We start from the raw sequence: 25161 nt of genomic DNA, 5'->3' as shown, positions 1-25161 counted from the left end.
GTTTCCTGGGGATAAAAAGCGACTTAAAATTAGGCAGCTAGTTTCGGGTATTAAGAAAATTCATGACAGCTACTGCGTCTTTGTCAAGCTAGTATTGCCCGGGCGCAACAAACAGGCCTCGCATAAAAAAACACACAAACGAAATTAAAATTTTCGAAAAGAAAATACTTCTTGCATTAGCTTTAACATTTTAGTATTAGCATTTTCATCCCGCTATATTAAAATTACTGTTCTTTCACTAAGACAGGCGGGCGCAGGGATATTGTTTGAACTCGGATCGCGAACGGAAAACTGAGAATATTTTATTTGCTTTCAAATGCAAATGAGGAAGATCTGCGAAAAAAAAATCTTCGCTTTCAGATTGATTAATTATGATCTTTTCATTTTCTTTTCAGTATGTTTTCCCTAATGGGTATCTATAACTAAATTTCATCTTTTTGCTCGTAAGAACACATTGATTAACAATCTATTTTAATAAAGGCAACCTCACAGACTCGTGTAAACGAAAGCTAAAACGAAAATTAAACGCTTTGCAGGGGTTTATAGCGTACTGCTGGCAAACGCTGTATCGGCAAATACTGCTTTGTAAAATTCTGAATACACAGTTTTTAATAAAGATTTGAATAGGAGGGTTAAATAGGATTAGATAAGATATCAGCCCGAATTCACGGAACTTTTGATTTTTCAATTCAGCTGCTATGTCTATGAGCAATCTTCTAGCTGCTACTTGTAATAGTCCGCAACATTTATTGTTCGGCCCTCTCGGCGTTGAAACTAATTTGACGGTTTTCGATATCATATCTAAATCTTTGGTCCAATTCAAGAGGGTTACTCCTCACATTAGGCGCTTATCTTACAAATTTGACCGCCGAAAACGGGAAAAGTTTTCTCAAACCACGTCTGTGGGTAATGGGATATTGGACTCAGTCGCAAGCCTCTTAAATGTGCTGAATGCGGAGACCAAACAGTTTTTCTGTTAGATCACCCTCTATTGTTTTAGTTACTTTGATGTTTAACAGACTAAGCCAAACTACGATCGACTCACGAAACTTTTTTAGGTAGATAAATGCTTGACGGTACGGAATAAAGCGAACCATACATTTATTGAATGAACATCCGGTTGTTTTGAACAAATTTGTGTATGTATTATTAGTAATTATTTTTTCATCTTCTGTGGACATTGTATTTGTGCGTATATTTGGACAAAAACTTGTGTCATGGTTGGGAAATAGGGGTATGATCTAATTACCACCACCACAAAGAAAGCTGACGCTAAAACAAACGGGAAAATGAAAATTATTCAAAGTTGGCTTAGCTTTAGTTTTGCTGGCGGACAAACATGACAGAAATTTCAAACACAAAAATCTTAAATCTTTATTTTTTGTACATGTTCAGTGCGCGCTACGATTCAGGGTCTTCAAATTCTAGTCATTTGTAGATCACATTTGTTTTAAGGCAGGGATTTGTTAGTTCAGTGTTATGAGATGGACGCCTTTGAGCAAACAAAACCAAAATGGAAAATGATATTAAATTTAGGCAATATATGACTGGGGACTTCTAGAAGCTACGACGTTAAAAGAAGACAAGCATGAACTCTTGGGGGGAAATGGCTTTTTAAAGCCGTAAAAAGCTCTTAAGGGAGGTCCTAAAGACAGCCCTTAAAACAGTTGTCAGATAATTTCTACAAAGGTCTCTATTTCAGTTTGTGAAAAAAAACCCTTAATGAAAATAAACACACGCTCTCGCACACATAAATTAAAATGGTTTTAATTACCGACTTTTCATCTTTTGCAATACCATTTCATCTTGCAAGTTTGCACAACCCCATGCACGGACATTTAATCTTTAACTGTAAATACATGGAAGCCGGAAGAGCTACTATATTATATATTCCTCGTAAATCAAGTCATTTATCATTAATTATATGTTGAATAACAGTGGCTTACTACACCTTCTTATTTGCGGAAAAATGCAAAACACCGACCGCCCAAAATTTAAATTGTGATTTCTAAAACCAAAAGAGTGGTTTTCACAACCAGGATCAGCTGAAAAGAACTCCAGTTTTGTGCTGTATGTTTCAGACAAGAAAATGAAAACTCTCATTTTCGATTTTCCTTGACAACCATGAGCTAATTTACCTAAAACAGTATCATAATTGAAATCATACATTGCACGATATCTTATAATTAGGATAGAAAATTATCATCACTTTTTCCTAATAAAAACATGACAAATAACAATAGAAATATATATGTTGAACAAATTTTGTTTTTAGGTTGACGCAAAACTAATTTGTGACATGCACAAAAGCCTGGAAAAAAATTGACATGGCGACATCGAAAGGTCGTGCAAAACTCTTATCGCTAAGTTTTATTCTTTAATTTAGTTTAAGTAATGAATAAGTAAAAACTGATAGCATTCATTCGTACTGATTCAAGCAAGCTTTAATTTATAATATCAAGGACGTGCCTCTCGCTTCTTTCCCCCATTTTTTTTTTTTCAATCCAGTTGTCAGCCATTGGTAATTGATTTAATACGTCAATCATTCTGCATTGCACGTCAATCATTCTGGTGTCTTTTGAAACAAACGACCTTAGGCAACAGGGCTTTGGTAAATTAACACTTAAATTAATGTTCAAATGTTCATCAATATTAATAATCAGATTGTTTTTGTTTGCTCTCAAATGATTTAAGCTTTATTTCTGCAGTTTTCCAATTTGATATCCACGAAATCCAATTTATGCAAGCTTACTTTTTGTGGCTTTTCTTCTGTCAACCTTTGGAACTTTCTTTGTCACAATATCGTTTTAAGAAGTTTCTGTAGTCTTTACAAGATAATAAATTAATGATAATAATGATGACGATGACAATATTAAGCGCTTGCGTAGTGTTTTATTTAGTAATAATATATTGTTACCGGTGACATAACCTTGACAGAACATCCATGTACACGAGAAGTTCACATTATTCGCTGGCACAGGAAGTCGACTTTATATAATGGCCACCTGCACGGAAAATCGAAAATGAGAGTTTTCATTTTCTTGTCTGAAACATACAGCACAAAACTGGAGTTCTTTTCAGCTTTCACATTTACTTTTAACTAACAGACTTTGCCGGTTTTTGATGATCGTCGTTGATATTTGCTTGGATTTGGCCATACAACAGAACAATATATTAAGCAAAAATACCCAATATCGCTTCCAAAGCAAAATTATGCTCGTTTTAGATTGCTTTTGGTCCAAAAATCAGACTTATGTAGAAAAAAGCATATGTGGAAGGAAATTGACCTTTTCAATTAAACAATCCGACTTTCCGTACTGACACTACTCGAATTTGTACATGAAATTTTAAAGTTTATATAATTCCTTTAATAACACTTAACAATGCTATTCTTACCTTGTCGCAGTAAATGGGACAACACGGACCATGAGACCAGGTTTCATTATAATCGTCCTTTTTTTAAATACGTTTTATAGGACTCTTTCTTAAGAGGAGATTTGTAGAAGAATCCGACAACGTCCGGTAATGCTATGAAAAATTGTTCGCTTATCCTTTGCATGAAGGTAGTCCTTATTAAAACTAAAAACGTTATGTTGTTTTTTTCTTCAAATATTTTTATTTTTCTGAGAAAAACGAAATTTTTTGATTTGACATCTAGACTCGTCTAGACTCGATTGAGAGGGTACAAATTGGGTTGAAAATTGACCATTTTCAATCGATTCGTATGTCAAAACCATCACGCACAGAAAAAAATAAATACAACCGGTCTATTGCATGACTCTTCCTTGTCCAAATAAGCATAGTTTCAAGAGTTTTGGTTTAATCTAATTATTTTACGGTAAACAAAACCAGACTATTCTCACGCGAAATGAAAGTCGGTCGGTCAAAAGAATCGTCATTTTCACTATGTGCCTTATCTCAGAATTCCTTGAGATAAATATATTTCAACTGTAGAAGGATGATACTTTCAAAATATTTAAAGTTTTGTCTGGGTAAATGATTAAGCACTTGTCAAAAAATTATTCAAAATCGTACAAAAACGACACAAATCACGCAAGCTTTCGAATGCGTGACTAAAAGTATTACTAAAAGTATTTGTTCTTTAAATCAATTTAGTCGCAACACTAGCAATACCAAGGCATAAATCATAATAAATATGTTCACCTTTGCTTGATTATGATATCCTGTCCCATGCAATACGTTTTTTCCTGTCATTTCTTCAATGGCTTCCCGTTCAGTTCGCATGCCGCTTGTCGAATCCGTCTGCGACTGGTGAATTTGAAGCAACCACCGATACGAGTTTAACCAAATATGTATCGTCATGATTAACAAGCCCTTTTTGTGTTACTTGATTAAGCCGTATTTCAGGTTATAGCCGGCAAAGCGTTTTCGATAAGCCACTTTGCAGTGCCTGTTGGCCCCGTTATTATTCCAAGTGAAGTATAAATTTGCATACTTTCGAGACAAGCGTGACAGTTTTTTATACTTAGGGGGTGGGGTGTGGAAGGGTCTTAAATTTTTAGATGAATCAATGGTTTGAAAACGTTTGGGGATGAATTGTCACAAACTCGTATTTGCTACGTGATTTACTTTACTTATAAGTTCTGCTTACGCTCAAAATCAAAGAGAGAAAAACCGTAAAAGTATTGACAAAAAGCCGCTGTCAGGATAGCCTGCGTTGCAGACGAACAAAACCCCGGTATAGTATAGCACTATACCGGGGTTTTGTTCGTCTGCAACGCAGGCTACTGTCAGGAAAAAGTGTTGTAATCTATTAAAGTTAGACTTTCTAAAAGTCGTTTGCTTCTCGTTTCCGGTTTGGTGGTAGTCTATAATCTACTAATTGCTGGTTGCTCCTTCTATAAAAACCATATAATTCAGTTATGTACTTCGTTATTCTCCAAAACAACAAAGTAAAATAATTGACCTTGTGTGTGCGAGAATTCACGTTGTTTACTTTTAGGAGACGAGACTAATTTAATTTACTAAACTCGATTATAAATGTTTGAATGATTTCTTTTTTCTCACGAACCATTTGTGGAGCAACCGGCACAACACAGTCCCCGTAAAGTGCTTTTTCCTTCAGTTGTCTGGTGAACTGTTGGAAACTCCACATGTTCTCGCTGCACTTGGTGTCTCATAGAAGTTTCTTGTTCTTTTAAAACGATAGTTGGCAGTCCTTGCTCGTATGATCGACGCGATTTTACTATCTGTCCCTTTCATCGATCCGAGCTTGGAACTGGATGGCGAAAAAGTTCCAGTACATGCAAAGTTCCTCACGAGATTGCTTATCACAGTAAAGGGAAGACTTCTAAAGGAGATAGAGATGTAGGAAGAGAAATATCAAATGTCATATTCCAAAAAACTGGTATCCTTGTTCCCGTGGGGTCAGGTTTGATGTTGTGAAATTCTTTTACATCCCCATGTAAAATACGGTATTAGTTTTTGACAATTCATCCCCAGACGTTTTCAAACATTTGATTCATCTAAAAATTTAAGACCCTTCCTCGACCCACCCCCTAAGTATAAAAAACTGTCACGCTTGTCTCGAAAGTATGCAAATTTATACTTCACTTGGAATAATAACGGGGCCAACAGGCACTGCAAAGTGGCTTATCGAAAACGCTTTGCCGGCTATAACCTGAAATATGGTTTAATCAAGTAACACAAAAAAGGCTTGTTAATCATGACGATACATATTTGGTTAAACTCGTATCGGTGGTTGCTTCAAATTGCGAACTGAACGGGCAGCCATTGAAGAAATGACAGGAAAAAACGTATTGCATGGGACAGGATATCATAATCAAGCAAAGGTGAACATATTTATTATGATTTATGCCTTGGTATTGCTAGTGTTGCGACTAAATTGATTTAAAGAACAAATACGGTGGTAATACTTTTGGTCACGCATTCGAAAGCTTGCGTGATTTGTGTCGTTTTTGTACGATTTTGAATAATTTTTTGACAAGTGCATAATCATTTACCCAGACAAAACTTTAAATATTTTAAAAGTATCATCCTTCTACAGTTGAAATATATTTATCTCAAGGAATTCTGAGATAAGGCACATAGTGAAAATGACGATTCTTTTGACCGACCGACTTTCATTTCGCGTGAGAATAGTCTGGTTTTGTTTACCGTAAAATAATTAGATTAAACCAAAACTCTTGAAACTATGCTTATTTGGACAAGGAAGAGTCATGCAATAGACCGGTTGTATTTATTTTTTTCTGCGCGTGATGGTTTTGACATACGAATCGATTGAAAATGGTCAATTTTCAACCCAAATCGAGTCTAGACGAGTCTAGATGTCAAATCGAAAATTTCGTTTTTCTCAGAAAAATAAAAATATTTGAAGAAAAAAACAACATAACGTTTTTAGTTTTAATAAGGACTACCTTCATGCAGAAGATGAGCGAAATCCCTGTATTTTAAGAATTGCCGCAAAAAACAATTTTTGTTCGATTCTTCTACAAACTTGCTCTTAAATGTCTGACCGAATTTCCCTACAAGAAATGAAGGAAAACTAGGATTTCTACTTACATATTCTTTTCCTTACATGTAACAGCAAGCTGTTTTCTTCCGAGCTTTGTTTTTAAAAAAGTAGTTAAAATTCGTGAGTTGTCCAAAAGTAATTTGCTTAGACTCACATTTCTCTTTGTTTAAAGTGAAATCAATCTAATTTTGTTACATTTTAACGCATCATCATCAGGTCCTGTGGGCGGCGAGGGCTTTAGTTACACAATCGACACAACAGCAGCAACGATTACTGAGGACACTCGTCCGGGACTATCGCCACACACTGGAAAAATAGAAAACAGAACTTTTCACGGCCCTAATAATGGCACGTGGACTTACTCAGTGGCTGCATTTAACCTCACCTCAAACGATGCCAATTCCATCTTTTTGTCCATAAACAACATATCAATTCGTGGTACACATGCCCTCTCTGTGACCGTGCAAGGCAATTTTACAATCGGCACCAAGCTTGATGTGAGTGGACGAGAAGTCAATTTGAACTCAGGCGATAAACCGCTGTTTTTGCTAGGAGGATTTGTACGGGTTAACAAATCTTGTTGTACACTGGGTAAGTAAACAGTTTATTAAAACGGGCAGGTGAAACACTAACTAAATTTTCGACTTGAAGTTAAGTAATGTTTAATTAATGAGCAGCAGTGTTTTATCAAGTTTATAACACGAGGCGCAGCCGAGTGTTTTAGACTTGATAAAACACGAACTGCGAATTTATTGAACGGCTTAAAAATCTTCTGATGTAGATCAACTCATTTTTGCACTAATATTTTGATTTCGGGTTATTTTGGCGTAGAAAATTGGACGTAAAGTTTAGCCGTGTCTTTATCAGATATAAAGACACTCATTAAACATTAATTTCTTTTGTATTTTCTTTATGAATTATTTATGAGTTTTTTAAAAAAGATAAATTAACCACTCGTGACGAATTTTAAAAAGTTTTGTGAATTGATCGAAAGCCTTTTGTGGGAGCATAGTGGAACGGCTAACGCTTCAAAAATCAGCTTTTCAAAATTTTCTTCGGGGTAGACTTACCCTGTCAACTTCAAGTTGATAATTAGCTCCTCAAGATATTTAGACAGCAATAAAGACTGACTACCCTTTGCTCCTCAAACTCCCGAGGGGGATGCTTGTACGAAAATATGAAGATACTTTTAAAAGGTACTTGAATGGGGCAAGGCTAAAAGTCTTTTTTGCCCCCAAGAGGAACCAATGAAGGCTCTTTTTTTTTTCGAGTGATAAGTGAAACCGACCAGCCAAATGCGATCTAAAGGCCCGCAAAACTCATCTTGCGGCGTTGGGCGGCTTCAGAAGGCCATTTAATTTTAGTACTAAAATTGTCCACGCCCAGCGTAAAGGCACGAAGTTAGTTTCTAAGTTATGTCGGTTTCTCCATAGGTGCGGGGCCTGGTGGCGCATTCAGTTATCATGGAGGGGGACATGGTGGAAGAGGCGGTGGTTTTTATCAAGATAGGAACACCAGCAGATTCTACGGATGGTCTTACTACGACACATCTTACTTACTTGGTGGCAGTACAGGTGGGATATGTTAAGGTTAACACTTACTATAGTAACAATCTAGTTCACACCAATTAAATATGTTACCTAAACGCAAATTCAGACGGCCGGGTGCAAATAAGTCTCACTTTTGGTTTCATAGTGGAAGTCAGCAACGGACACAAAATGCTCAAAATGAGGAATGGAGAGCGGGGGAGGGGATGGGGGGATGGGGGCGAGGAGTGAAGTTAAGTTGGCTCCTTTTTTGCTCCAACTAGGGGAAAGATTTTGGCCGGCGGGGAGGCTAAAACATTTTCTGGCCTTAGAGCTCTCGGGCTCCTCCCGTAGATCCGCTACTGCATGGGGAACTCCTTCCTTTAAAGTCGTTATGTTTCACTCTACAGAGAGAAAAAAGGAAAATAGAAACAAAGACATTGACAATTATTTCTTTTCTACGTACAGGAACAATTTTGTTCAGTAGCAAGTCTGGCTCTGGCGGTGGAGCCATTGAGTTAATTGCAGAAAACGGATCACTGACAGTTGGTAGGAGCTACTATATTAGTTAATTTTAAATTTTAATAACGTATTTATTATCTTGTAAGCTTACAGGAATAAACAAAAGTAAAGAAAATGTCGAAGGAGTTGATACATTAAAGTCTACATATTTTTCGGTCTGCAAAATAATCTTTTAGTTTAATACTTGATTTTTCACCGACCAGTGATTGGTTCAACCATCAAAGCAAAGATGTCTTGCTCAACTTGCGTGCTACAAGAGCACATAAACAAAGGAATGACGTAAAAGATCACGCCACAAATTAATAATTGAGAAAATAGCTTGAGCCAAAAGAGCCGGCGTGCGCACATAACTGGAAGACAAATCCTTTGTTCGCTAAACATAAACCGGAACCCACAGATGACATATTTACATAAACGCAACGTAAAAACTTCAGTAAGGTTGCTTTTAAAAGTGTAAAGCTCACATATATAATGAACTTAAAATTGGCACTGACATTGTAGTGTAAGGTGACATTTCTGCTCTAAAAAGTCTTCTTCTCCTACAGACGCTCCAATCAAGGCAGATGGATACTCAAGTGGTAACACAAGTGATGAGCACTGTGCAGGAGGTAGCTCTGGTGGATTGATAAGACTACAAGCAGATAAGGTGAGATATCCTTCATCATCATCATCATCATCATCATCATCATCATCATCATCATCATCATCGTCGTCATCATTATCACCTCATCATCATCATCATCATCATTTATTAGCCACTTCAAAATTAATATTAATACAAATTTAACAGTAAGGAAGGGCGAGGAGACCTCCAAGAAACTACCAGGCTTGTAGAGGAGGCCACCTAGATAAGCAGTATGTTAGTAATTAAGTTGTGGATGTGCGGCTTGGTCATTTCAGACTCATTTCGTCATGTGCAACAAGAAAGAATGACCAAGGAGACAGACTCCGTGTGACCCCACAGAATCTTAACCGATCCATATGACATTATTATAGCACCCTCCAAACACGCTTTTTTTAATTTCATACATTTGGTATCCCAAAGGTATCGGGTGTAAAAATATCATTTAGTACAAAACATAAACTACGATGGAACATTGTTATTTTACCCCACAAAAATGAAAAGGACGGCAGTGCGATTACTATGAGGTTTCTTATGCGTCTTGTTTACGTTTACTATACCTTTCAAAATCTGAATAATCCGTTTTGTGTATTTAATCTAGGAAGACTCCCCCCCCCGGTAAGGCTTGTTAATTTTAGCTCTTATCAAGTGAAGGGGAGGGGGGTTAACTAGAGAAAGATAAATTGGGATAGGTGGGTTTATTCTATGCTCAAACTCATAATTCGCATTAAAACTGGGGTAGAGTTGGTCTAAAAGCTGTAAAAGGCCAAGGGGGAATTTAGTTGGAGGGGAGGGGCTCAACGGAGGGATGTGCTAAAAAGAGGAAACAGATTAAAGTTTGATAGTTAGCTCTTTGTGTTTTTAGGTTATCATAAAAAGCAACAAACACCTATCTGCAGCTGGAGGGAACAGTGGTTATAGTTCGAACCACTCTCATTACTGTGGGGGAGGAGGAGGGGGTGGTGTTATCCAGGTCTTTTCAATCACTGATAATAAAGATTACATTGCGGACAGTCCATTACGTACAAGTGGTGGACGCGGCATACAAAATGGCGAAGAAGGCTTGGAGCAAGTTGCCCGTGAGTATATGATTTACAAGGAAATGAGAATTTTATCCATGAATGAATGGCCCATGCTACGGTAGCTTATTTCGAAAGTGGGATGCTAGCACATAGCTGGTATTTGCGAGCCAGAATCACAAATCCGGGTGGAATATTGTGTTAAAGTGAGGGCGCATGCTCGGTGGAAAAGTGCGCTAATCGTGTTGAGGCACTCCTGTGTTGAGGACTGTGCCATTTTCTTTCGTTCTATTCTCGGCTGACCAAAAGGATCGCAGGCTCCGGGGACGAGAATGTTTCGATCTCGACCCCGTGCCTTCGCTTTGTTCTCTGTCATGCGCAAAACAAAGATACTTAAAATCAATAATGCGTTTGTGCTTTCGCTCCTCCGTACTTTTTAACGTAGGAGTAGATAAGATAAAAATAACATTGACGTGTTCAGTTAGGAATGAGGCAAGCTATTGTAGCAAGTTTCCGACTCGCCCAGAAAGCCCCTTCACAGTAGGGAATCCTTAAATGTCCCCCGGGATACATTGCAGAGTAATATTGGTTTCGCTATTCAGATTTTACACTACCACCGGGTTTGAACCGCATTTTAAATGTCAGCGAGAGATTAAAGCTAAGAAAGCTAAGAAATGGAGGATTAAGTTGCGTGGTATTAGTATTTGTTCGTGCTAGACGCAGATATAGACGGAAGCACATCAAGAATTTAATGCTCTCTGCACCATTCGAATGAACATGCTGACAAGATAATGCCTCAGGTTACATCGGCAAATTAGCGCGTATGCTTGAAGGGCCAAAAGAATGTGTCAAAAGATTCAACAAATATACTATTTACACCCCGTTAGCGACAAAGCATGTCATCGACCCCCCAGACAATAATAGGAAGGTGTTTTCAAAATTTGTTTTGCTATACACGTACGCGCGCTAAGAGTCGAGGGCTGCGGGTTTCGACGATAAAAACATGCAGGACAATGTCTTTCTTCTCGTTGTATTGACGTTACGCTATCTTGGCTTTGCTGGTGGATATGTTTGGAGTTCGGATCCCATGCTAAGTAAGTATTATTTCAGATTATTACGATGTGTTCACTTCAACAGATTTTATAGAATGTAGATCGAGAAATTGAGCTATGACGCGGAAAATTCGGTACAATTGGCGAGGACTGAGTTAAGACTATTGAAATCAAGCAAAGATTGGTCTGGTAGCTTCTGTGATGTTTGATTTTGACGAATTGTGTAATCGTGATTTGGCATCGAGCCGGGCTCAAGAAGAAAACAGCTCCATTTCTCAGCATGATGTAAATCTAAAATGTCTGACCATTAAGTGAGCTCTCCTTTGTGGCTGCGACTATTTTTGCCCTTTTGACATCATTGGGTAATATCGCTGTAAGTGATTTCTCCATTACCTTAAGTCTTATTCACAAGCCTAAAATTTTAATTCTCATTACTAATTAACAGACATTTCTTTGAATTTTAGTTCCGAGAATTTATAGATAAATCAAGACAATATTTTTTAGTTGATAAATTTCTTCATTTGAAGTCTAGCAGACATTCACAGCGCCGTTGCCAGACGAAAATTCTCACCGAGGAAAAATCAAAAACAAACAAACAAGTAAACAAAATTATAGACAAAAACAAAACACAACACTTCTTTCATATTAAAAGTATTTTTTATGGATAGACTCTAGGAACCTAAAAAAATGAAAAAAACCAAAACCAAAACGAAACGAAACAAATCAGTAGATAGTTTTTTTTAGCTAAGTGCCTCGTTTCGACTGTTGCTACAATCTTGGACAAAACTAGTTGAAACAAACGCATTTCACGCATTTGTCACTAATGCCCTGACCTGAAAGCAAGTTAAAATATTTTATCCCCCTTTCCCCTAATCAATGTTGTTTCTTGAGGTTTGCAATTCGACAGGCTTTGTTTTGAAAACACTACAGCATTAACAAGATTGAAATTGGGGGAGGGGGCTGCAAAACTGAACTCTGTTAGCTAAATCAGTGGAAATTTGCTGTTTCAACAGTTTTGTCCAAGATTGTAGCTGCGGCCCTGCATTGTATTGATTTGCATTGTAATAAAAGGTGAAAATTACATTTTACTCACTCTTATATTACGTAATAAGAATAAAAGATCTCACATCAAAATTCTATTTGGTAAGGACGTCCCGGTGGTACGGTATGTTATACATGTGAAAATGGATCGAATTCTTACCATTTGTTCGATAAGTGTAGGTGAAAAATTTTTGGTAGTTGAGACAAAAATCAATTATGGCAAGAATTAGATTTTTAAAATTTCTTGATGAAATATTTTTGTATAGTATAAATATGCAGTGTTCTAAAAAAGGTGGTTAGTTTGTTTTCCAGCTACCACTGGGAGAATAAGAATTTGTCAGTTATTTCATAAGAAGAAAACATTCAAGGTCAAGTACTCCAGAACTTTTTGAAGTGAGGTCGTTATCAGTCTTTCTTTGCATAAACTGACGGCATATTGAAAATACTGTTTTGGTTTGCCATTGGTGGAATTCAGGTAGAATTCGAACTGAATATCAAAACGTTGTATCTGCAAACTTAATAAAATCGGTTTCTAAATAAAGCATGCTTGTACAGCCATGTATTAAAGAAAGGCTTCATTCAGTTCGTGTTTCAGAAGATATACGACAGCCGTTAAAACAGTTTTGGTTATATTTCTGAAAAATAATTTCGCAAAGATGCATTTGAGTTAACTCAACGGAGTCAAAAGGCTATTCCATTGGAACGAGTCAAGAATGAGCAAAACAACAACAACAAAAACAACAAAAGAAGAACGGAGATAGTAATCGAGCAATTAAAAAATATATAATAATCTTCCCTGCTTTTACCCTTTCTCTTTTTGACCTTTTAATAATTATTCAATTATACTCTCATTCGCAATTTTGGAAGAAATAACCAAGTAACGAATACTACAACGGTGTTCCATTGCCATCTATCAAACGTAAGCAGTGAATAAGAAGAGCTAATACTGTTTGTATCTTACTAGCTCTTAGTGCAATCTGATAGCGTCTGGTATCTTACTTTACTGTCTTTACTGAGCCAAAATCCATCATGTTTGATCAGCAGGGATTTGCTAAAGCAAATGCACAAGAAGAACCATAATGACATCTAATTTATATAATTTATACCTTCTAAACTGTCCATTTTAAAATTTTATTAGCAACATTTGTTTGTAAGAGATTGTAATCGAAAAACACTTGCCCGATGCCCGTGTAGATAACTTATGGAATTTTTATTGTGGATACTTTATGATAAGGTTTTCTCCAACTCAACGAAAGTCGGTAAAGTGGTACACCGTCTTTATTTAGTTTTGAACGGTTTTCTTTAAAGCTAAATTAATGTTTTGTAGTTAATTTTTCACGATAACGCAAACTAACAAAACATAGGTAAAATATATGTTTTCACATGTGTCCATCGGTTAATAGTACCGGGCCATAGTGCCGCCGCAAGCGCCACAACCGTTTTACCAGGCGTACACTAATCCGTTATGTTCGAAATCAGGACAAACGGACCAGGGGTCGACCAGTGATTACTTCACGTATAATGAGGATTTTCTTTGCATGAAAAAAATATAAAAAAAAAAAATCATCTCGTAATGAAATAGAGAAAAACGTGGACTGTCTAGGCTAGAAATCGATCTCACTCAACTTATGTAATGGGTCGTTTCATAAATTCGGTAGGTGGCTTGTATACGACGGTGCACATTCATGGGGTTATTTTTTTCTACTTTTTATTGCCTTGTTATATTGCTAATATCACGGACCGTTTGCGGCCTGCCATACAGAAAAATACATTTTACTGCACAAGATAACCATCAAAAATATTTCGTCATCGCTACATATGCAGCTAATCCCCTTGGGGCAAAATATTTTCAGTTAAAATTAAAATGATTACTCTTATTTTCTTAAATTAATGTCACCTTCGACGACTGATAATAAAATGATTTTTGCACGATACAATAACGGTATCGTTTCATCTTGCCCTTCACCAATTACAACTCTAGGGAAAAAAACTGTAGAGGACGTATACCCCCTTTTTGTTGAGAGAACTCTGTCAGAAAAAAGTTAGCTCCCGCCCTTTTTAAACAAGAAAAAACACATGTTAACTCTAGATCTACAATTGTGCCTCTCTAACACTTAAATTTGCCCTGGGCAAATTTAAGCTGTCTACAGTTACGCATTTTTGACTCTCGGATTGGTCTCTATCATGTCTCTGCCGCATTAAGTTTTCTACGCAGTTCGTTCAGCCTTGCAGTTTCACGTTTTGCATCTATTTCTGCCAGTGGTCATATGTTTAGAATAATCTGTTGAACGCATTGAAAATGAATGAGTAAATAAATGCTATACTTGAAATTTTACATGGGGAGATTGTTATTGATATGATGGTCATTGAGTATCAATATCATTCAATGACCTTTTACATAAATAGAAAATTATCTGAAGTAAATATCTTTTCCGTATGTCCAATTAGTGAACAAACTTTGCCATGCAATGTCGAAAATGAGGGCTTTCCTTTCACGCATTGTATTCGAAGATTTAACTTTAGATAAATTCCTGAAAGGAAGTGATATCATAGTAAGATAGGCAATTATAAGATTTCTCTGAGGCATTTAATACTGACTGTCTTATATCATCCGTTGTATTTTTTCTTTGATGATCTTTTTAGCTATTTCTGAGATATTGATGTCAATTTAATTATTGACATTGTGCAGCATATAAAATGGTCATATAATGTATGCGAAATATAGCTAATTTTAAAATATAAACTTCCGGAATAATTTGGGTTTCGACAAATAACGACTTCAAGTCATGCTCACCCGCTGTACGTTAATCAGAAACGACGTTCACTCGGTAGGATAATTTGTTCTAGAATATTTGATCAGGGAATCAGGGTCAGCTATCATACTGCGCACGTTTGAGAAACACGACCGCTTGGCAAACAATCGCACATGCGCGTTGAATGCTCGTCGAAGTTCCTTTCTTTCTTTGTAATTCTTAGATTTATTAGCATTTAATCAAAAATCTCGCAAATTTCGGTTGGAAAGCAAGTGGAACAGAACTTTTCTGGAAAATCCGTTCGGAAATTGTCGACTACGTTTTAGTCCTTTCATCTCGCTTGGTACGAACCGTCGGAAAATTCTGTACCATTTGCTCACTTCTCCCGTTTCCAGTTTCCCTGTAAGGCCGAACAATAAACGAAAACTGAATCATAAATGATAAGCGTCATCAACCAGTCCATTCCGGTAAATGGCCGGTAAGCATTCCTAGTTTTGCCTTCGATTTTTATAGCATTTAGCAATGAAATAAAGTATTGCCATGCTATTTTTTTCTGTTCAGCAATGTGAAGAGTTTTTTTTCTATGTTCCCAGTTACTTAGGCTGCAAAACAGTCGTATCTTTTGCGAACGCGCACGGTCTTCGAACGAGCGCGAGAGGTCTGGAGTCAATGTCAAAACTGTGAGTGAGACTGGCATCGCACACGGGCGTGCGAGGCTCGCGAGAATCGGCGCATCGCGCCTCAACGATCAGCGCTTCGCGCCTTCGAAAAGCGCTTTTTCCAACAACTTTAGAGAAAAAAACGACTGTTTTGCAGTCTAACAGTTACTGTAATCGCAAATGAATGGCTTATTGCAATGGTGCAATGTTCGTCAAACTGAGACATCTAGGGAGCAGATCTAAAAGTACAGTATTTATTCGATTAAGCACCCTGGGCGCTTATTAAATTTTTGGAGTTTGGGAGTGGGCGCTTATTCGAGGTGGGCGCTTATTCGAGGCTAGGCGCTTATAAAATTTCACCATTTTCAGCACGTAGCAAGTTTATTATTTATTATGCAACAAAACAACAAATAATAACCAACCTTGATAATGTACCAAAGCAGAATTTTAACTATTCACTGAAGCTTTCTGTAAAATACTAACAAAACTCGGTCTTCGGGGAAGTCTGTTAGTAATACTACGTAAGTCGATTTCAATCTCATTGATACTCCTCTTGTGGACTTTAGTTTCTTGGGGGAGGTGGGTGGGCGCTTATTCGAGGCTGGGCGCTTATTAACTTTTCCTACCTTCAGGGCGGGCGCTTATTCCAAGTTGGGCGCATAATCGAATAAATTCGGTAACTTTAGGCCGTTAAAACGTTGAGATATTTTGTTGAGCAGGTGTAAGTTTACCGGAATGTCTATTTTGATTGAAAAACCGTATCCAGTACGACCCGATATTTAAACCCGTCGGATATGTTGAGTATCTAGTAGAATCTTGCAAAAAGGCATACTTCTTTATAACGAATATTGGATGCAACGCACCTTTCGAACGCGAGCCCGTTTGTTACATCGACCCGCGTTTGTTATGTACAGAGAAGCCAAAAAATGCCACTGAGCTTTGTACTGTTAATTTCAGTGCAGATGTTCCGGGGTTTCTTTCAAGGAAGACCCTCAATAGAGAGTCTTTAAATTACGTTTTATGGTTCTTTTTGTAGATGCCAAAAATAAATTGTGCATGTTGCCGGTGTTGCATTCAACAGAGATGATGAACAACAACATCTCTCTTTTTATTTGCAGTGTATTTCGACAGAGCAATGGACTTGTTGATCAACACATCAACATGTCAAATGACATGGGCTCGAAACCAATACAAAGGCAGCACCGAGTCCCGAACATTCGACCTACTCGCAGAGCAAAACCAACATATAAATGGGCGTTACGAAGTCTGCAAAATCGAATTTACGTCGTCGATATTCATCGGCAAAAAGGTGCGCGTAAAGGTCAGTGGACATCGAGCACTTTCTCTGGTCAGCACACATGGGAATATTGAAATCAATTCGCCGTTAAACATCAGCGGGTCAGCGCTCTCCTTGGGGAGCTCTGTTAAGACGAGTATTGGAGGCTATGTCAAGACTTTATCCGACGGCGCAGATGCAGGTAGGGAAACAGTGCACGGGTTAGACTACAGTGTTTTTAAACTGAATTACAGGAGACCCTCCCCAATTTTGGGCTATCTTCCACAGGGCACCTACCTATACAGAAAAAAGTGCAGCTGATGTACTTTAAGAAGCATGCACCGCTGGCATCCTACAAAAATAGCTTTGTATAGATAATGTCCGATGTTTAGTGTCGTAAACTTGAATGAGGGTGCCAGATAATGCCCCCGCTTCGCGTTTTTCTTCCTTTTCTAACTCATAAGTCTATAAAGATACAAAATCTAATAACACAAACTGTTCGCTTATTCTCAAATAATAAAGTAAGTCCCAAAGCTATCTATAGGGAGTATCCCACCTGGTCGCCAACTTCATCTTGCAATTGGCGCACTTTTGTGCACGCTTGCGTGTTAAAAGCGAGGACGTCCTTTACAGGGCCGTAACTAGCAAGAGGCAAGACGAGGCACTTGCCTCTTCTAGAATTACACCACAAATTTAAAAAAGAAAACCTTTAATTATTTGCGAAATTAATTTACAGCTGAACAAGATTGACTTTCCAAGAGAAATATCTTGTAAAAATGCTGAAAATAGCGTTTTTTACATCTAGACAAAAGTTTGGGTTCGCGCCGTCGGCGGTCGCCAATTTTCGTCTATGCCAAAAGTCTGGTTACGGCCCTGGTCCTTTATAAATAGAATGTGCTCGTAACGTTTGTTTTGTTTGACACTCAGGTCCTGCAAACACTTCAAACTGTACCTCCGCTGACTTGTATGGACGGGATTTTGAGACGCTGTTAGGAGGAAGTGTATGCTTATCTTGTAAGTAGCCAAAAATCTTAATTGCTTAGTAATAGTAATTGGACAGAGTGGAGTACAATTTAGGGAGTAATCGGGCGAGTAATTTCGAAATCGGCCGAGCGCGCAGCGCGAGGACGATTTGAAGTTACGAGCACGATTACTCTCTGAATTGTACGGCACGAGGTCCAATTACTAATTAATCGTGTCAATAACAAAATTCGAGGTTGGGAAGTCTTTAGGAACCTTTTCTGTATGAAAAAGTCAAAGGTAAATTCAATTCGCTGCACAAAAAGTTAGAAAACAGCAAGAAAAAACCCATTCAAATGCGCGTGATTGACGCGCGGATGGCGTAGGTGTCCAATTACAGGTATCCAATTTGAAGTTGCTCAAATTGGATACCTGTAATTGGACACCCACGTGATCGCGCGCCGATTACGCGACAAATAGGCGCGCGCAGAACCAATCAAAATCGAGAATTTTGTTATAGATACGATTATACTAATTGCTGTTTCCACAATTTTTCTAGGAAATAATTTATTGTATAGACTCTTCTCTGTACTATCGTTTTCGAAGAGGGTTGTACATTTTCTGAGTCACCATCAATTCTTAGTATATACTAAAACAGTGGATAGCGTTGTTTGCGTGCTCAGATTGACTTCTCAAACTCCGGATATCCGTTGCTTTTGACCTCCGAGCAGCTCGCGCATAAAAATTGTTATCGTTGACAGAAATAAATGAATTTAAAATTAAAGTCAACTCTCTCTTAACGGACACCTCTATAAGACGGACACCTCCATAAGACGGACACCTCTATAAGACGGACACCTCTATAAGACGGACACCTCCATAAGACGGACACCTGGTGACAGTCCCTGCCGTTTTTCAGTCATTTTGCTGTAACCAAACTCCCTATAAGACGGACATCTTTCTAAGGCGGACAACGGACACTTTGAAATCATTAACGGACACTTGAGAAGTGTTTTTTTTTTATCAAGTTTTATTAGTGAAGACACTTCCAAACTTCGTATTGATCTAAAGCAAAGTTAGTCAGCGACCTAAGGATACGTGTATACCAAGCTTACTAACCTAAAACATTACTTTTCTGCTTACGTGTATGGGCACTAAAGAGGTAGTCTTCTACTTATAGTACTAGTTTTACAGTTTGCGTAGAAGCTCTCAATTTTTGCTTTAACAAGCAAATACGGTCCTTTTATTATTTTAGTCTTGTTGCAGTTAGCAAAGTTAGCAAAGGTTTGTTGCATTGTTATCTCGGAATTACTGGTGTCATATTACCTCGACTCTCTACAGAGCGGACACCTCTCTAAGACGGACAGCTGCGGCCGGTCCCGAAGGTGTCCGTCTTAGAGAGAGTTGACTGTATCCGTTTTTATGGGTTATTTTATCTCACTATACTAAAACAACTATTCACCTCATTGTTGCCTAGCCACAAACTCTACGTCACTTCGGTGAATAGCTGTAAGTTATTCTCGCAAACCAATTACTTAGGCAATTGAACTAACAAAAGATTCTTTTCTCAAAATGCAGCCAGCGCAAACGTTGCAATGAAAGCTGTCGGAGGTGGGGCCCTGGAGCTGAAAGCAGAGTATGGAGCGATTGTCTTAGGTAAACAAAATGACTTATAGCAGTTAAATGATAATTTTATCCGACTTGCTTCCGTCTCATGGCTTTGTAAGTTACAAATTAAGTTCTATAACTTTGTCCTGATATTGTTATTTACCACGAGTATGGTAAACTACTATGCTTAGTAATTGGTTTAAAAATCTCGTGCCACTCTCTCACTCCATTCAGAAGTAAAACCAAAACCAACCATGACTCACTCACACATGTTTTCTCGCGTTTCGTGCGACAACATGTACAGTATGGGCCCCATACTGTATCTGCTGCGTGTTTTTATTAGTTCAATAGATCTTCTGTGTACTTTGTGATTGTCCAGAGTGATTACTTCAGTTTTGGTTTTATGACACTCGGTCGATGAAAACCATTCTAACTGAAGCAGGCAGATTGTATGGTATTGCATATAGATGTTGACGTTATCTTATCATTTAAGGTCGCGGGGGACACCTTAGGCTCATCATTATGCATTTATTTAAAGCGTATGCACGAAGTACAACGACTCACATCGACAACTTTACGAGATATTTATGACTGGAGAAAAATATGGGCGCGTGCGCGTGATTTGTAAAAAATCCCTGTTTCTTTGATATTTTAACCAATTTAAAACAACACTTAGCGATATACGTTCATATAGATTGTAGGAAGTCTTTGAGCTTATTTTGATTTATATTTGACTATTTCTGCAACTAGTGTACTCAGAGTAATCACAAAAATATTCGGCATAAACAATCGTGTCCTTTTTGAAAACGCATTGTTCTCACCATAAAAGCGTGGAATATAATTACCATAATTACATCTCTCCTTGGCAAAATGATCGTATTTAGGTCGGGACACCTTCGGAAATCTCAAAGTTTGGACTTTTCCGACAATTTTGTGGCAGAGAATACAGCGCGGATACAGAACTTCATGACTTGCCACTGCAGATAGGTAAACTATGAATACTGTAGTGTGTCATAACAGAAGCGGAATTTTAAAAGAGCGCTTTTAGAAAGAGGTAGAAGACATTAAATTCAAATTTGCGTACTTAAACCGCCATAACTTGCTGGCAAACTTTAAATTAAAAAATCCGCTTCTGTTATGACACTCTAGAGGTATTGACTGATTAGTTTTTGTCAAAATCGCAGTGTGCTGTCTTCTACTCGTTCCGCAAACTCTGCCACAAAATCATGTTTTTCCCAATTTGGCACTAACGAGGCTATAACATCACCGTAAAATGCAATCTACCAAATAAAAGATCACATTCATAGTCTTTCATCATTTCTGTATGTCTGTAAATTTTGAGCTTAATCGCACCCATAACAGCCGAGAAATAAGCGTTTTAAAAGGTGCAGGTCAAGCAAAATTTCCCTTCATGAATTTATTCATGCTGTTGGTATCCCCCGCGACCTTAACGCTACTTAAAATCCGAGACTAGCTCTACCTGGCCATTAAAGTAGAAGCTAATTTCGAAGCAGAAACTGATACCTCTTTTATTTTTTTTAATGTAAAGCTGCTACCATCTCAGCCGACGGTTTTTCAGACACTGCCAAGGCTGGCGCCATGGGTGGCACTGTCCGGTTACATGCCAACAAGGTGCGCTGATAACAATTCTTACTACATGTAAATTTTTTTTTGAATAATTGATATTATTAATGGCCCTGTCGAAAAAGGATGCTTGTGAATATGTTTATTGTTCATTTTTCTGTGCTGGCACTACTTGAGATTAAAGGGACTACCGTAAAATTCCGGTTATAAGCCCCCCGCTTATAAGCCCCCCCCGGTTATAGGCCCATCAACCTGGAAACAAAAAAATACATCCGGTTATAAGCCCCCCCAGATATAAGCCCCCCTCTACCGGATGACAGTACTGAACAGGGCTAAATGTTGCTTTTTTGTGCGTTTTTAACTTAAAAACGTATTTCGATCAACACTCCCGAGGCTCGTTTCGAAACGTTTTTTTTCCTTCCGCTTATAAGCCCTCCCGAATATAAGCCCCTCCGCTTATAAGCCCACCCAAAAACCCTTACGAAGTTGTATAAGCCCAGGGCTTATAACCGGAATTCTACGGTATGGATTTTAACAGTTTTATGAACAGCTAAAATTTATGTTTGTGTCGTAGGAAACTTGGAAGCAATGGACCATTTTTATTCACAATTGCTGTTTTAGAGCACTAAAACGGCTTAAAAGCGCGTTTGGCTGCGGATGGCTTGGATGGAAATGGATTGCAATTTGAAAACGTTAGCCAACGTTTTCAAATAGTTTCCGCGCGCCTTCAAAAAAATCGATATGTATAGCCGAATTTTGATTTATATTCCCAAATAAAGGTTATCTCTTCAGTTAAATGTTCAAAGATAAATAATGTTTTTCATGGGTAAAGTTGCCTACCACATATTTCAGAACAGTTTAGACCAAAAATCTGCGAAATTCCCTTGACATAGCTCCTTCAAGCCATTAGGCCATCGCGTCTCCCACATTTTTGTTAACAGTTGTTTGTTGTTACTGTTTTTATCGTTTTTGTTGCAAACAAACTTTGTATTTCAGGTTGTTTTGCAAAGAGAAGGTCTACTGATTGCTCGTGGTTCACTAGCCGGTGGTGGTGTGATCCAGATTACAAGTGACGCCGATGTCGAAGGACTCTGCGACTCAAAATTTGACGTCACTGGTAACACAGTTGGTCTTGTCAATATCCTGGGTAAGTTCACAGAGGCTTTATGACGTATTTCCATCACTCATTTGTTGAAGATAAACTTCTAGATACGGTTTAGTTTTCAGTCTTAGTCGGTCGGTTTCCTCTTCGACCTTCAATTACCATTTGATTTACGAGTTCGAGTTTTTTTACGACGAAATAATTGCGAGACGTAGTAGAGAAGGTGGCCGTTATCCTCGATCTTGTCCGAGAGCCCACGTTTCTTTTGGTCAGCACCAACAACGTAGATTCTAGCCAAGTCTGATTTTTAGAGCATGCACAATGCTCATTACCCTTAGGAAACCAGAGCGTGTAGTCAAATTGTTTATAGAAACTTTCCCCGCCATCAGTCAAAAAATGTATACCTTAAAGTTACTTTTTTTAGCGGCTACTAATTTTCAGCGTTTTTTTCAGAGCAAGATTTAGCGACTATTTAATTAAGCGATTTTCCGAAATATTTTAAAAGTTAGTGAGGTTGTTTAAACCAGTTTTTAATGAACATATAGCTAAGATGGAAATAAATGTTCAGTAAAAGAAAAACTCACTTGAAATCGAGCGAACATTTGCATTGCCAGAAAGAAATATTTACCGGCATCTATTTTTTAAAAGAATTTTTCAAGTCGACTGTGCTTATTTTGTTTCTCTTTGGGATGGGAGGGGAGGAACTTAAATTTAACGAGTATTAAATTTGGCCGAGACATTTTAGCGAGCACTAAATTTAGCGATTTTAGCCGAACTCGCAAAAATCGCTAAAATTAGTAGCCGCTAACAATAGTTTTTCAGTTTTTCCCAAGCCCAAGTCAGTCCATTACTTCCTGCAAAACTTCTACGCTATTGACATTCGCCACGTTATTTCTTAGTTCCAGCTCTAGTGAGGAGAGGGTGGGGAGGAGGAGGGGACTCGAAAGAACTGGTGTAAATTGCTGTAGGGTGGGTTGGTGAGACACTATAGTTAACACTCTTTAAAGTTGCTCAAAACAAGGTGTCTTTTACAATTTCATTTTCTACCTTTTCAGTTTCAACCGCGAACACTTTTCAAGTACAGTACATTCAGCAAGGAATCTTAGAAATTGACACCACCAATGCTAGATGGATGCACAAGTTGTCGACAAACGGCTCAATGGCATTTTCGTATTACGGTGAAATAGAAACAAGGACTCTTAATTTACCAGACGGAAATACAATACAATACAACGTCTCGAAATTTGACTTTCAAACGCCAATACTCATCAACGGTTCTGCAGAGGTTAAGCTGTCGGGTTCACACTCACTTTCTATATCCAGTACAGAGGGTATCTACATTGGTGTGGATATTAATGTGGGAGAACATAAGACGCACGAGGAAAAAATTGTCGGAGGATTTTGCGTCAGTGGCTTAAAACCTTCAGGTAATGCACTCTAGTTAAAAATTGCATCAATTGCAAAATCCCCATACCACAACAACAACTTGTATACGGCTACAGGTCGGTAAAGGTAAGGGCCGGACAGCGGAAATGACAGAAATGACACCCAATTATTTTGTGAAAATCACAGCTACAGTTAATTAACAATTATCCTGCTCAATCTTGCGGAATATCGTCTGATTTTAGCCAACTCGGCCTACTGCCTCGTCGGCTAAGTATCAGGTGATATTCCGCGCGATTTCGCAGGATAATTGTTAAATAATAGCAACATTCTGACGCAACATTATCGATAGTTCTGATTTAGGCCTACTAGTAAAAAATTTAAATGTTTTATTTTTATTTTTATTCATCAGAAGGAGCAGGCCCAGGGCGCGGACGGACTGGTGCCAATGCTGGTGCAGGGCATGGCGGGAAGGGTGGATTATTGTTTGAGGATAATGCAGGGCAAATTTACGGCAACACTTATGGAATACATCCTGATATACAGCTTATCGGTGGAAGCACAGGTAAATAGACAAAACAAACAAACAAACAAATATTTATCACTGGAGTTATAATATATATAGTTAAGAACTTCATTTATTTTGTTGATCCTTTGATCATTCCAGTCTCTTCATTTCACTCTTTTATTTTACTTCTTCTATTTCACTCTTAACCATCTCGCCACAAATTAAACCATAAGGACTGTTTATGAGTATAAGGGACCTGATCGTGATCAATTTTTCCCACGCAAACAAATTGAACTAAGGAGGTTTTGGGGTTTGACTTTGGGACTTTAAGGGCTGTAAAGGATATTTGAAAATTGTGACGGCATATCTATTAAACGTATTCGCGGTAAAAGAAGCAATGGATATTCTTTGATTCTGAAATTCCTTCTCAATGTCGACAATTTTGTAAAACAGTCAACACTTTTTCTATTCCGTCTGAAAGCTGGGGTTGGATAAGAGAGATTAAAGGCTAGAGCTCGAATTCTTAGGTAATTGATTATAATGGTTGTGTCTCACTAAAAAGAATGGGTTGACTTGACCTCTCTTTAGTGTGACTAGTATGTTTTATAAAAGCTTAGGGGAGGATTCAAATCAACCACTGTTGAGGCTGAGGGACAAAGAAGCTTTTCGGTGAACATCTCTTTGCTAATTCTAATTTTGTTAACCACAGGAACATCGAATTGCTCGTCAAATGATTGTAAGTGTCCACAACAAGCAAGCAAACAAACAAACAAACATTGTTTTTATGAATCACTAATTTTCAAATTGCATTCAAGGTTTTTACACTGACATTTAATCAACCTCTCACATTTATTTGCCATTTTATATTTTGATTTTTAACACCAAAAACTAGATGGCGATACAAAAATATTAAGCTCACAACCAGCACATTCGTAACGCTATGCATGAATACCACACTTACTTTTTACACACTCCCCGCCTCCGGTGTAGGTTTATCTGAGGGTCTGAATGGTGGTGCCTCGATAACACTTAACACTTAATAAATGCTTT

General features: G+C 37.9%; 1 protein-coding gene across 1 annotated transcript in view; it reads left to right on the top strand.

Moving 5' to 3' along the window:
• LOC144651176 (uncharacterized) overlaps positions 1–25161 on the top strand; it is a 57039-nt gene that overhangs the window by 4183 nt on the left and 27695 nt on the right. Inside the window, 13 exon segments of the mRNA XM_078511067.1 lie at positions 6713–7087; positions 7930–8070; positions 8491–8571; positions 9090–9190; positions 10032–10245; positions 16809–17168; positions 17894–17980; positions 19505–19582; positions 21084–21166; positions 22115–22265; positions 23276–23647; positions 24016–24168; positions 24821–24847. Of these exon segments, the coding sequence (XP_078367193.1) occupies positions 6713–7087; positions 7930–8070; positions 8491–8571; positions 9090–9190; positions 10032–10245; positions 16809–17168; positions 17894–17980; positions 19505–19582; positions 21084–21166; positions 22115–22265; positions 23276–23647; positions 24016–24168; positions 24821–24847 (2223 nt within the window).

The sequence above is a fragment of the Oculina patagonica genome, chromosome 4 (assembly GCF_052425735.1).
Source record: "Oculina patagonica isolate OP01 chromosome 4, crgOcupat, whole genome shotgun sequence".
In the NCBI taxonomy this organism is placed as follows: Eukaryota; Metazoa; Cnidaria; class Anthozoa; order Scleractinia; family Oculinidae; genus Oculina; species Oculina patagonica.
This window is presented reverse-complemented; position numbering and strand designations above follow the sequence as displayed.